This window comes from Cariama cristata, unplaced genomic scaffold (assembly GCF_000690535.1).
Source record: "Cariama cristata isolate BGI_N322 unplaced genomic scaffold, ASM69053v1 scaffold14630, whole genome shotgun sequence".
In the NCBI taxonomy this organism is placed as follows: Eukaryota; Metazoa; Chordata; class Aves; order Cariamiformes; family Cariamidae; genus Cariama; species Cariama cristata.
The window spans coordinates 134,093-149,222 of NW_009593116.1; the positions used below are offsets into that span (position 1 = coordinate 134,093).

Consider the following 15,130-nt stretch of genomic DNA (forward strand, 5'->3'; position numbering starts at 1 on the left):
TATCCTCTGGGAGCTTTTCTGCCATTAAGATTTTTTTAGTCATAGAACACCTGTCTGAAGAATGATTGATTGCGCCACTAAAATCCCGTAAACAAAATTGTGCAGATTATTTAAATGAATACACTCCAACCTACATTTTTAAAAGCATTCAAAGTTAATAGTAATGGCACACAAGTCAGGAAGTGATTTAATGCAATTAAATAGTCTCTACTATTTTGCTTCCAGTGATACACCCTAGTCTGACAGAATTAAACTTTTTTTCTACTTCAGTCATGAAAAAAATTTAATAGCCAGGTTCTGTAGATCATCTATTATTAGGCTTAGAACTTTCAGAAATATGCCACAGAACAGTAGAAACGGAGTTTTACTAATGTAATACAAAATTCAATTAAAATTAAATTATACTCGTCAAATGAACAAAGAGTATGGTGTAATACATGCATCCTTTCTCATTTGCAAGATTCAGTAATTGACAATAAGATTCCTGTCTGTATGAACGAGACAATTTCTACCGAGCTTAATAATATTTAGCATCTGGTCTGAGCTAACAGACCAAGACAGTACAGGAAGATTTATAAAAATGTTCTGGTTTGGGAATATTTTTTAGAATTGCATTTAGAACAGCGTGATACTGTACTATGCATAGCACTGACTCTTTGACCCAAAATACAAGCACTGCTTGATCTATGTGTTTCTGATGCAGATGCAGTTTTTGATATTAAACTGTTTCTGTGGGTGTGGAAACACAAGGTTAGATAGATGAGTATTTGTTTAGAGATTATCCAGGATGACCAAGGGGTTTGTGACCATCTAAAGCTACAGCCACAGTAACAGATGAAGACAACCAGATTCCCTTGAGGCTACAAATCTCAACCACTGCAAGTATCTCAAAAACCCAAGCCCTCAGCCTCTGACACAGTGTGGGCATATATCTCTCATTGCAGATGAGAGCCCTATCTCACTGATTGGTTGTAATCACTCCAGTATGGCTGAGATGATGGCAAACTGCAAAAACAAGAGTTACCAAAACGTGAACCTTTAGTTCTTCATAATCTAAGCAGGAATTGGCACTTTCACAGGAGTTTGCACCAAGAGCACCAATTCTTTAACTGACATCAAGCTGTGTCCATGCTGGGCTTTGTCAAAATCTCCAACTAGTATTAGCATATGTATGTGGCACATTTTTAGCACTCTGCATGCAGACATGTTGTAACAAGAGTAATTAAAAATATTATTGCTTTCTTGCTCTGCATACAGTTGTCATTGCAGTTCTCCAAAGAACCCACGCAAATGCCTTCTAGTTCATAGTTTGCCAACCCCAAGAAGTTACGATAATGATGGTAAAACTCAATTCATCCTACCCTCTCCTTAATGTTTCCCAGGCATTTCAAGATTATGCATTTGAAAATGGAATAGTAAACTGGTTTGGCTATATGAAAATGTGTAGTAGTTTGATACATAAGGCTACATACATTGCTTAGCAATCTTCACTTAGTTTGAAAAATGCACAGTGAATTCTGCTGAGTTAGTCAAATTCTTGCTTATTTTGAAATATTTAGCAAAACTTTAAAACTGTCAATTTCCCTCCCTCTCCCATTCACCTTTTCATTTCCTTCAAATATCACACCACCATTAACCTGTGTAACAGTTTGTGCAAAGACTGATTTGTGTAATTAGAGTCAAAGATGTAGGAATTTTTTGTCACTGCTGAATCTGGTAAGAAAGATAAATACCAAATGCCTCTGGCACTGCTATATTTCATACAATCAATCACCTGTCTGTTTTTTTTGTTTGTTTGTTTAAAATGTATGTTTTTCCAATTTCTACTCTATCAGGAACCTGCAAATTAAAAGGGCATACACATATTTCACTCTTAAATGTCTTCATTAGTATTGGGCAGAGGTGCCTAAAAGAGCTTAGGGAAAACCTAGACCTGGTAAGGTACAACGCTGCTCACATGAAATGTTGTATTACCGCTCCTTTTCTTAATTACCTCAAATCACTTCCATTTGGAGAAATCAAACTAGTTAGAATCACTTTCAAAGATACTACCTACATAATGTAGATTGCAGGTCAGCATCCTTCAGGTAGACCACAGACGAAGAAAGACAGCAAAAAACCAAATTAACTTATTTGACTTACGCTGTTAATGCTGTTAGATCACAGCAAACTTTCAAAATAAACCACGAGTAACACAACTGATGCACTACAGAAAACAGAGCCAGTCACTGTTATGCAAGATAGAAAATAATTATTTAGAAGTATCAAGACAGACTAGGATCATTGTTCCATTATCCTTGCGTCCAATTCTGCATACTTTAAGTAAATACTAAAAAAAAGTAACTAACTTTTAAGTTGCAAGAAGTGGCTACATGGCATGAAGGGTATTTTAAAGTCTTTTCAGCAAAAAAAATGAAAGCCATTACTTTTTTGAACTAGTTTAATTAAATGTAATGCTCTCCTTACAACTTGAAAACAATTCCAATGCCCAAAAAGGCGGTGAGGAAAGCTTGGTTTGATAACCAAAGCTCCGTGTTCATTTCTACATGATAAATATTCAGATAGTATTTTATTTTTAATATTCAGACTGACAATGGGACTCTGAAGTCCTGTGTGCACTTTGTTAGAAGAAAGAAAATCCACTTCTCTAGTCCAACAATGACAATGTTCTAACAAGACAGTCACGTGGTTCATAATAACAAAAAACCTAAGAATCCTCTCTCATATGTGAGCAATGTGGAAGTGTGAAAAGCTCAATGAAAAGAGTAAAATGGGTTACATATCAATATGTAAATGTTCTAACCTGTATTAAAGTAGAATTAGGTATATGCTAAAAAAAAACAAAACACCTTGAATGTAGTCCACGATTAAAACTGATGCAACAGAAGCCTCAAACTAATTAGAATTTTTAAATACAAAAATATCTTATTTTTAAATGAACATGCAACTCAAACACCACAAAACTGAACCTCGAACTGAAAGTGGCAATGGCTTTCCATGCCCAAAAGCTATGCAAAAAAAAAAAAAAAGAGAGAAACACAAACTGAGAACTCGGTTCAGGAAATTTGCTTTAGATCCTTTTGTTGATGGCACGCATTTAACTGAAGAAGTCTCAGACTACTCTTTCTTTAGTTTCTTTAACTGTGTAAAAGTAAGTAACTAGCATTTGCTTGGTTTAGAAGCCTTACTTAGCCAGTAACACTAACTTCCATTAAGCCTTCGGCTGTGATTCAGAAGCAGCTCAGTTTTCAAGCAAGTTCAAAGAAAAATTAAATACAAGTGTTTTTTATGTTTGATTTGTAAAAAAAAAAAGACTGAAGCCATTCTACCTTATTGATATTAATTTTAAATAAAACAGAAGACACTTAATTTTAAAAGAACATTTACTAAGCCTGTTAATAACTTACATTCATACTTTTTGGTTTTACTTCCCAGTACCGTTTCTGCAACTATGTGATGTCGGCCTTTCTTGAAAAATATTGATTGAACAACTTCCTTCAATATGCTAAACTGATTCAAGGTAAAGTGAATATTGATTAAGCAGTATAAAGTTACAAATGTATCTCAGATTCCAAATTCGCAAATAGTAATGTTTCAGTTAAGTATGCGTATTCCTACTGAGTTTGTAGAAATGCTTCTGCATTACTTACAAGTTTGAAAACTTAGGGCATATAGATTTATAAGCTTTCTTCAAAGATCATACTTTGTCCACTGAAGGATAAAGACACCTTAATTAAATCAGTGAAAGTTATCTGAATATATTCAAAACAGGATGGTGTGAACTCCATATACCAGTAGGTATGCCAAAATTTCTTTATTATGCATCATGCTTCTAAATGCTCAGTGTCTGTGGCTACTTTAACTTCTTGGAATTTTTGTACAATACTTACTTATTTCACATTTCAACTAAAGAAAACATACTTTTCACTTGTTTTGCTCTGCTTACCGTATGAATAGAGTTGGTGTCATTTGATATTTCAGGAATTTTCAAATGGAGACTTTGCAATACATACGTTGTCTGCATCTAGCATTAGGAAAGATGAGTTGAGATTACTTGGGCAAGGAGTACTGAGAGCAAGATACATTTACATTTTTAATAATTAACAAAGATTATACCAGAGGTAAAGTGCTAATATAGCAAAACAAAAAGAATTATTGTTAGAACATTGCAAGATTTTTTTTAACCCTTACATTTATTTTTACTAAAAGCACAAAGAATCATTCACGTTACTTTAAAAACAATTTATGCGTATTTTCCCTCCAAAACATATTTGCTATCCTAATTCATCTAAGATACAAGAACCAGAAAGAAATTAATTAAAATGAAATCTAGACCACTTACCCTGACCTATCTGAATCAACCGCAAGATGAAACAGAGCGCAATATTTAAGATATGTTAATTGTACAACTGTTAGTTTTAACTACTATTTTAATGATTTTATTTTCTTCTTTTTATTATTAAGTCAAAATATTATTTGAAAGTATTCTTAGCAGCCATTTTTCATCTCTGAACTTCAGGATAAGTTTCATACTTATGAAAGAAACCCCTTGCAGAAAAATGTGAAATTAGATACTTTGGCATACTGGTAAGTTAATACAGCCTTCCACAACAATTTTATCTAGCAAATAAAAAAAATCAGAAGAAGCTACCATCACGCAGTATTATATTTGCTAACATAATATTATTTCAATGATTCCTGAGATGCAACCCCAGGTATGTGAAAGACAATATTATTAGTAGTTAATATTATTGAATACATGGGTATTAAACAAGTCAAACTGTCAATACCAGCATTCTGAAAAACCCTCTTCAATATTCCACCTTCTTCAGAATCACAGCTACTGAATGCTAACTCTAACTAAACCTTATAGAATAGTTTCCCCAAAAAAGCTTTTGTGTGTTTCCTCCAGGTAACTGTTCTGGAGGTCAATTTTCAGACAGGAGTCAGATTTATAACACAAACTTAGAACTGCAACTTAATATTAGTGCCCTGAGACCTTTCAAAGGCAACTGGGAGAAGAGGAAGTTATGGCCCTTAAATTAGAAATTATGGGTTTTTAGACATGTAAAATAAAAATGTAACCATTTGGAACTACTCACTTGAAAATACACTGTCCAGTAAGGTATTAAAGCCAAAAAGACAGGGATAATCTTGACTAGAGCTTTCACATCTTCTACTTTATCTTCTCTGAATGGGCCCCCACGAGACAGCTTGGCCATTTCAAACAGGCTTTGCTTGCGAGGTTGCTGAAGTACTCCCTGGCCTTCGCTTTTGAAAAGAATTTGAAACATTTAGTTAAACAACAACAAAAATTGACATAACTGGCAATCTTGTGACACTTCATTATAAAAAGCTCACGCATTTCCAAAATAAGTTACTCATGTAAGTTACAGCAAAACAACTAGACCAGAATGGATCAGTAGCAGCTGAAAGCACAGGCTGAAAACTTCCACTCTAAAGGTTTCCTTATTTCCCATCCTCCCCTCACTATGCATAAATAACTGGGACTGCAATATGCAGAACTTAAGAAACAAAATCACAAAATACAGGTTATTCTAATTCATTGAATTGTTTTGCAATCTGAATACATGAAAGCCCACTGCAGAGGAGGCAACTGACATCTCTTATCATCAGTGACTAAATTCAGCCAGCACTATTCCATGGGAATGTCTTAAGAGTGGAGTAACCATTTGGAAAGCAAAAATCCAGTACACATTTTGGCTGCTCATCAAGCCACTTACAACATTAAACGCAGATGATAGTGTTTTTCAAATCAAAAGACGTCCCATAAACATATCTAAGCAGCGAAGAAAATTAACCAATGCTTAAAAGCAGCATACTTAGGTTACATTACACTTTCAGAAAGTCTAAACTGGCAAGACATAGCATTCAATTGAAAACAGCAGACTTGATCTTGCAGCATGGAGATCCAGTGATCTCAAAATGTGCTTCTCTTTCATCCCAGAACTCCCGGAAAATACCTCCAGGACTCCAATTTTCCAGTTCCAGTTCTCAAAGCAAAACTGCATATTCTAGTGTATTCTCTAGCGTGACTTACTGCCAGCTAGTTTGAACTAACTAGTTCCAACTCCTGGGCTGATTCACTGAATTCAGACTACACAAAAGAGCTCATTACAAACCTATTAGTTGAATGTTCCAAATGTCTTTTTCTTGAGCAACAACAATATGCGAGAATTTTAAACATGTCCGTGAAGGCACTACCATCGGGCGGTTTTGTGATGAAGAAACTCTGACCACATAAGAAAACCATGAATGAAATCCCAATGCAAACTGTTGGGATACTATATCCAACAACAAAGCTCACATTCTGTTGAATGTATGCAATGCCTCCCAGAGAGAGAATAGCTCCCAAATTAATGCTCCAATAAAACCAATTAAAAAATCTTCTTGTGGCTTCTGGACCCCGATCTTTCACCTGGAAAAGATTAAAAACAAATCATTCAATTTCTGAAGAAAATCAAGCCTGTTTATTACAGTTCAATCAAGTTCAATGCACTGAAGAGTTTAGGTTTAATTTAGAGTCATACTGAAATGATTTAAGTGTTTTGGGTTTAGCACGGTATTTGATGAAATGACACCTTACTGAGCTACCCCATTATATCAGTGACCTTCTGGAAGTTCAGCATAGGGATAAAGAAGCCATACAATACTAAACTACATAGCCTCCCCATAGAGGCCATTATTATTTCTACTGCACTGTCTCTCATTTGGACATTTCTCTAGACAAAGCTCACTCAGATTAACATCCCATAGTCCACAGAAGCTAAAATAACTATTTTTTCAGTAAAAAAAAAATTAAGCTACCTAAAAATTCATGTATTAGTAGTATTGCAACAATTGCTTCTTCCAAGCGTATACACATAACAGTTAACCATATTTCATTTTCTAAGCCTCAAATGACTACTTGGTAATTAAAGCACAAATTCAGATTTTAACATAGTCCTAATGCCTCTCATCAGAATATAAATTGAAGACTTGCCATGCTGACCTTAAAAAAAAAAAAAAGAAAAAAAATTACATTTGGGTTGCCTGAAGAGTCACAAGGCCCCAGTGAACATTTATCCCTCTATTAAGTCAGCACTGTTCATAGTGCTGTTTTTCTGCTTGAAGCTCTCAACATCTCTCCACTGAAAGTAAAGACAGCCCTGGTTTATAGAATTATCCTGCACAGTTTTCACCATCACTCTTTATTCTGTTTATTCTACCGTAAGTCACTCCATGTTTTGTAATTAAGTCACAGGAACCCAGCATCACTCATAAAATGTGATGTAAGAGAAATTATGCAAGTCAAAATTTGAAATACATTAAAAAGATCAACTGGTCTGTAGAACAATTCATAATACCATATTTGTCACTGTTTTATGACTGAAAGGCTATTAACAGTGACTAGCAAGTCAGTGCCCTGCACCAGTCTTGCTGAGTCAGTTGTTTTTGATTTCTAATTGCAAGTTTCCCTTCCTCATTTGCCAGATCTTCAAAAGATCTGTCTTTAGTTTGCAATATGAAAAGCAAGCTATGTCTTGAAATAAGTTTTTAACACTGTCAGCTCTGATTTACAGCTTCAAGTTTCTCAGTGGTGCATAAACACATCTGTATCATTTAACCAAGCCTAACAAAAGAAATATTAACACATCTATTCCTATGCATAGTTAATAGCATTGTTAGGCATTCAGGTAGGTGTGTTAGCATCTCAAATACAATCTCGGAGCCTAAACCCATGAAATTCTCCCTTTCCAGTTTCAACTTGGTACTCATTTCCTAATTTTAACAGTCATCATCTGCAGTAGTGTATGAAGCTAGGAATTCCTTCTAAACATCAAATGGCAGCAGGATAGTAGCAAATTACATCGCAAACACGGTGCTCCAACTTATGTAGAGTTAGCAATCTATTTTATGAAGTTTCCATTTTTTCATCATAAAGTCTCAGTTCTCTTATAATTTCTGCAAGGAAGATAATTTCCCATCCTCCCTCTTACAAACGACCTTGCTCACATCTATGCAAAGAAAAGCTGGAAGATGAAAGCAAACTTTGATACAGGTAAGAACAGGGCAAGCACAGCATGATGCTTCTAACAAGTGTGATCCCAGCCTCCAACCATCAGCTCCTGAGAAACTTCATGAACCAAAGACAGCTCCTGTCTACTTAATAAATGCAGTAGATGTCCTCTCCAATAATTTGTCCAGCCTGCCTCTGAACCCAGGTCAGCTTTTAGAATCCATAATATCCCGTGGCAGAGAGTTCCCCAATTAATTATGCAGTGGGAAGAACCACCTCCATTTGTTTGTTTTAAACGTGCCCTGTACTAGCCTCACTTGTTTAAACTAGTTCCAGGAAACAACAGAAGACAGCTGAGCTTTATCCCATTTCTGGTCCATTTCTGCCTCTCTCCCTGACCATTATTTCCACAATCCACTGTCACATCTTCCTTCTACCTGCCTTTTCAGGGATAGGAAGTTGCAGACTGTTTCATGATTCCTTGCATGGAAACTACTGACCATGTCTGTGGCCCTTCCCAAAAACTTCCTTCTCCATCTCCAGTATCCTTTTTGAAACAGAGTAACCAGTGGCTAAAAGCAAACACTGAAAAACATGTAGTCAACTTCAGAAAGTGCAGTTACTCAGAAGAAACAACTGAAGGAAAATCTACTGAAAGGAGAATTGGTCCTGTTTTAGTCAAAACCAGGACACAGACTTAAAATGAAAATAATCCATTTTCTGCTTCCTCATTAAAGTATATATACCCACCAAAAATCACATCACAGCCATGTCTGAGATGCCATTATGGCATTTTATTGACGAACAATAATAACTTAATAAAAATCACACTGAACTAGCTGGTGGAACATCTTGTCAAAGTGGAAGAACTATGAAGATGTCTTACCAAAACCAGAAAACATAGTAGAGTTAAAAGGCAATCCTTGTAGTTCCTTTCAAACATCACATCAGCTGCCCAAAATAGTAGTTATATTACATTTACAGCGGACTACTCAGTTTCCCCATGTTGGCTATTACTTGAGCTGTGAGACAGCACAAAACACATTGGTATATTCTCTTCATAAATAGATGCTACATTTTAATAAGGGACAAAGAAGAAGAAAACCATGTTAGAATTCTATTATTTTACTTTTTTCAAGGACTAGTATTTTTCACAAAACTGCAAGAATTCTCCTTTTCCTCCTTATGCTTGCATTATTTTCAATCACCCAAGCAGAAAGAAAAACCTATCACTTCCTCTGCTCAATTTCATCTGTGATGAAGTATAGCAGCACTGTCCTTCTGCTACCAGCACCACCAGCTTCGTTGTATTCTTAATATCCTTCCAGCAGCTGCAGCAGGAAAATGATGCACACAAATGGCACAAGTATGGTGTGAGTCCTGGATCAAATCTGTCCTGTGGGCTAAGGGTTCCACATCCCTGCACTGAAAGTCAAAACAGGTACATTTAAAAGATTTTGTCCCCATCAAAACAAAACAGTTTAAAAACAGTAGTAGTGCCTAAAAGGTATGAAAAAGGTTACCTTCTTAGATTTACCATGTTTTAATCAAGCTCCTTAAAATAGGAAAAGGCAAACAGCATCAGCAAAATGCCATGGCTAGAGTGCAAGGCTTCCTATGGCTGAAGGAAAGCACTGTAGTAAAACTGTTTCACAGGTGCCCTGACCTGAATACACATTAGCAAGTATCTAACACACACAACTTACTTGCTCTAGATAACACATTGTTTTGTAAATGAACTCAGATTCACACATTTTCCACAGAATTTACCAGTGTTGGACAGCTGTCATTTATTTAGATCAATTCCCACTGCATAATATCCAGTCCTGAGTCTCCAGTTCACTGTTCTGCATTCTTCAAACCTTATACAGTTTTTTTCCCTACTAAATAGGATGGCACATCATTCTCCAAGAACACTAAGGAACAATCCAGTAGCGCTTCTACTTCAATAAAAATACAGAATGACCTACCGTACCATACAAGAAGCATCCCAATTGCCCTAAATTTTCCTTTTTTAAACTACAGGGCAAATTTTAATTAAAAAAGCCACCACAACAACAACAACAAAAAACCAACAAAAACCTCAAACCCTCCCAAGCCCCCCCCAAAACTAAACAAAAATCCACACCAAAAAACCCCACCAACGAAGAAGTGAAGGAAATGAGCAACTCTGGTCACAGCTGATTTGTCAGTCACTGGCCACATGTCAATACTGCCTGCATTCAGGTGGGCCTCTAAAGAGGAAATAAAATAATCTTGCTACTTTCAATATATCTAACATAACTTTTACTAAAGAAAATCTAACCTAACACTTTATTTTTCTACAGTCCAAAAGGTGTTTTTCTTCATATATCTGATAAATATCCTTTATATGAAGTTAATCCAAATGCAGAAAGAAAAACACAGTGACATTCTGAGTTCTATAACTGGGACCTACACAGCACTGGATTTCAAAATAACAAAGGAATAGTTCTCAAAATCAAAATTTCTAATACAAAACACGTATCAGACTGATTATGGTCAAATGAGATGCAATTATGACCATAGTTTTCATGATAAAGAATCCTGAGTGCCTGGAACACTACGTTATGGGAATTGTGTAATCATTAGGTTCTCTACAGCCATTTTCAGCAGAGGACTCATCAGCTGTGTAACTCTGCACTGCAATACTCTAAACTCATTTAGGATACAAGGTTAATATCTTACAATCAGAAAAAAAATTTAAACACAACTAAACCAAAGAAAGAGCGAAAGAGTAACTAGGTCTTTAGTTACACCACCTGATGAAGCGTCATTACAAATATCTGACAGACAGCAACTTCCACAGCACAGTTGTCCCTAAGGTTAATACTTAGACCTCTTTCTGACTTAGAGGAAAGATGATCACTTGATGAATTATCCCTCTTCTGGATTCTTCAACCCCAACATCTTTCTTGCAAGATGATCCAAGTACTAATCAAAGCAGTTTGTACAGCTTGAACCAAAAAAATATTACATAGCTCAAATATTAAGATTCTATTAGATTCTCCTGATCTTTACGTAAAGAGCTAAGAATCTATACAAGCATCATTGCTTCTCCATAGTTCCTGTTTAGATGCTTTGCTTTGTCACAAAGTAATTCCTTAGCCCTCTACAGCCAGGTCACTTTCAAAGAAATAGTTATCCACAGGATTTCTTTTTTTGCCGCAGTTAGTGCCTATCTGGTACCTACCATTCCACTGTGACATCTGATTTCTGACATCATCTGCTAATGATCTCAAGTATTTCCTACACCCCAACATTTCAGAGTTCCAGTATGTCATAATCTTCCCTCTCTCCCTCTTCACATCTTGACAGATCCAAAGCTATGATCTCCTATTTGACTCACATAGAAGGAAAAAGATTATTTAAAAGTTACTGACATCAGCAGTTTTCATTTGTTCCTGCAACAGACTGACAGTCACAAGTGACAAATGTAACAAACCCCCCCCAATTTATCCCAGCTAACTATCTGAGCAGCCACAGAACAGAGCAAGGATGAAAACACAGAAGTTTGCCCTTGTCCTTAGCCTACAAAAGAAAGCCCAATGACAACAGTTTCCAGAGTCAAATTTACTCTTACAGAACTCTGACCTTCTAATCCAATGCTACAGACACCACTTATTCTTTCAGAGCATCTGGAGAGAGCTCAGTAACAGATCTATACAGTATTACTCAGTTGCTACATAATTTCAAATTTTTATACTAAAATTTGGCCAGTCCACATTTAAAGTCTGCTTCCTCTCACTGGTGTCATATCTATTCTTCATATCTATTGTGTCTGTTTGAAACAGAAACAAATTAGTACTGCTCATGCGAATGCCACAACTTCAGTTTTCAAACTGTTATCTGCAGAGTCTTAAACGTCCGCGGTCTCCTAAGAAGTTCAACAACAACAAAAGAGTAACTTGTAGTTAGTGACCTTCAATTCCTTTATACATGGTCCCCCATACTTCCCCAGTGGCTGGAAAATCTAAGTTCTACAAGTAAATAAATAAAGGTCAAAAATCACTCTAAAGCCATCTTTATACCAGCAATTTCCAATAGCATCCTACCTCTGGCAATGCTACTGTAACAACAATTTTTGGCAGTTTATGGACTGAAGATTTAATGACTACGATGGCAATTCAGAAAGAAGATATACTGTGGGTTAAAACCAGTATCTCTAATCACCATAACCCCAAAACAGATTCATCTATAATTAGAACAATGATTATAGCTGATACTAGATCAGTAGCCTATTACTAATGTCGGCTTCAATTCTAAAGCTAAACCAACTTTCACAATAATGAGGGATAGTCATATTGTTTCCTAACTACAGAAAGTCAGAAACTGCTACATAGAAAAGGAAGTGACTGCAAAGCACTCGCACTTAAAAAGGGGAACTGGAAAGTGCCAGGTTATACATATCACATGATTATAAACACTATTCTGAGAACCATCAGTTCGGCTTTAGACCCATATGATGGATCAATCTGCAACTTCTAGAAAAACGGCTCTTATTTATAAACAGAGTTAAGTAAAACTAGTCTATACCTAGTTTACAGTAACTGTTTTTCTGCTAAGCTTACTGGCAAAAGTTAACTCTATACTAAGTCTACTTAGTCACTTGTAACAGCACTTCTAAAAGCATCCATTTAACAGAAATCAAGTAACTACATCTTTTTAGCTTCAGAGTAAAACAAGCATTGGAATTTAGTTTCCAATTTTCCACAAAGTGATTCTTTTCTTCTAAATAAAAAAAATCCTCATTATATCTGGGGCTCTGCACCCAAATTATAGATCATACATTAAAACTGAAAAGTTTACATGGTAATCTTTAAGAGATATGCAATGAAATGTAATTAACAATATCTGAAAGATGGTTCATGTCAGCTAAAGTACATGATATACAATTAATATTTTCCTTTGGTGTTTAAGGGAAACATGACAAATCTTATCAGCACATGTCCAGCCAAAACATGTTTGCATTGTTTTCTGGCCTCCCAAGAATGTGACTCTGGGAGAGAGACTTTATTCTCAGCAATATATATCCACCTATCCAGCAGTTTGCTACACTCCTATGCAGGGAGAAGGCACCCAAGAGGGCCCAAAGCTGCACAACAAGGTAAGTGCTATGCTGTAATATATTTAACAATAGATAAGCCAGAAAAACAGAGAAGGGGAAAAATTCAGTCGTTGGCAGAGCTCTACTGATTATTATGAACCAGAAAGGAATATTTCTTTTGCTTCACCCTACATAAATCACTGTGAATTATCTGCAAACCTAGCCAAAAACTGCTTTCCATGAAATCCTGGGGGGAAAGCCTTTAAAAAAAATCCAGATATAACAGCTATACTTCCATTGGCAATGGTTCTTCTTTTGCTCTGTTCCTGTCATTATTTATCTCTTACATTTAACGTTCATAAAGTGTTCTGGGGATAAGCAGTTTTGAAAAACACCTTACAAGATAAAGTCATATTAAGGCTATTTCACTTGATGGGCTCCTGCTGGCTTAAACAGAACCAACACACTGGGGACACACAATCCTAGGCTATAGTAATGTTTTACATTTATATACTGCCTTTCACCCAGAACTCCAGAATTTATAACACAGGAAACGCCAAAGAATGGCAAATGTAAATTGCACAACAGAGAACAGAGGTGTGTTTGGCAAAGATATTGTGGTAGGTCCTACCTCTCACGAAGAATTTAATGGCATTTCTGATACCTGCTCTAACCAGAACCCAATGGGCCAGTAAACAGACATGCAACTGGATCAGAGGTATTTTCCTTGCTTTGTCATCAAGCACAGTTTGGTTAGAAAAGCTGCTCACTATCTAAGCATTCTGAAATTCTCAATTTGTAAAGCAGAAATTATACTCCCAACATCCACAGTCAGCATACTACCTTACCATAAGATTGTCAAAAAGTACATGCAACAGCACATTCCAGTCGATACTGAACTATGAGCTGTCTCTCAAATATTTTCAGTAAAGCCACTTGGTTCTGCAGTGGCGATCCAATAAATGATATCACTGAAATGGATCTGAGTACCATCATTTGACAGGACATGTCTTTATAAGAACAGCCCAGCTAGTATGTTTACCGTGTTGGGAGCACCTTCCCACCTGTCATGTGGCACAACACTAGCCTGCACAAAAACATCACTCAAGGGCAGTGCAGTACACAGAGGATACCTAAAGCTTAAAAACCTGTTTGTTCTCTAGCCTTCATTTATCACAGGATGACAAAGGTCTCTGACCACTGCCCTAGAAGGCCCATGTTATCCTTGTTAAAGCTAAAATGTGTATCAGATATTTCACCTGATGAGCTCTGAGGTCAAATTAACTGGGTATAAACTCCACAATGGAGTATAATCGACAATCCGCTTAATGGCCATTAAGTATTCAGTGCAACTTCTGAAGACAGAGATGGCTTAGCCAAATCAGGTACCACATGTAAGGCAGGGCTACCAGGAAACCAAGGGTCATAAGAGATCAGACACCACACAGACACCAAAATTATATCAAACAAGGTACAACTTAACAGCTTGCATTTCACAGGGAACAAAATGGGATGACCCGATTCCCTCTGAGACTTAACACCTAAAGAGATGTGAATCAGTAGGCACACTGTCCACCCCACCAAGGCAAGCCCCTCTGCATGACTGACAGCCATCCCCTCAGTCAGATCAGCACCCACAAACAATCTGGCAGCTGCCGAATAATACTTGACCTGGTCTGCCCCAAAAGGGGTGATGTTGGCCTTGACCGACCCGACGCCCAGCCCCACGAGGACCAATCCAACGAAGGTGGCAGTGGCACAGTAGCGGGTGGCTCCCACCTGGGAGCAAGGCGCCACGGTGGTGTTGGCTGCCGGAGAGGAGCAGTTCTCTACAGGGAACAAGGGGATGTCCCCGCAGAGGCCCTGACGGGTGTGCGGTGCGGCGATGACGGGGAAGGCCAGCATGCCCAGCAGGTAGAGTGCCATGCTGAGCAGGATGGTGGCAAACTTGCCCAGGAGGGCGTCAGCCAACCAGCCACCGAAAGGCGACACCAGGTAGGTGATGCCCATGAAGAGCAGCAGGGCCTGGCTGGCCTGGGCACCCT

General features: G+C 37.2%; 1 protein-coding gene across 1 annotated transcript in view; it reads right to left on the reverse strand.

Annotated features, from left to right (window-relative positions):
• SLC15A4 (solute carrier family 15 (oligopeptide transporter), member 4) overlaps positions 1-15,125 on the reverse strand; it is a gene marked incomplete at its 5' end in the record, with an annotated part of 30,126 nt that extends 15,001 nt beyond the window's left edge. Inside the window, 4 exons of the mRNA XM_009709166.1 lie at positions 3,947-4,024; positions 5,103-5,271; positions 6,144-6,439; positions 14,757-15,125. Coding sequence (XP_009707468.1) covers positions 3,947-4,024; positions 5,103-5,271; positions 6,144-6,439; positions 14,757-15,125 — 912 coding nt within the window. The remainder of the gene's footprint in view (positions 1-3,946; positions 4,025-5,102; positions 5,272-6,143; positions 6,440-14,756) is intronic.
• Between the last annotated feature and the right edge of the window lie 5 nt (positions 15,126-15,130).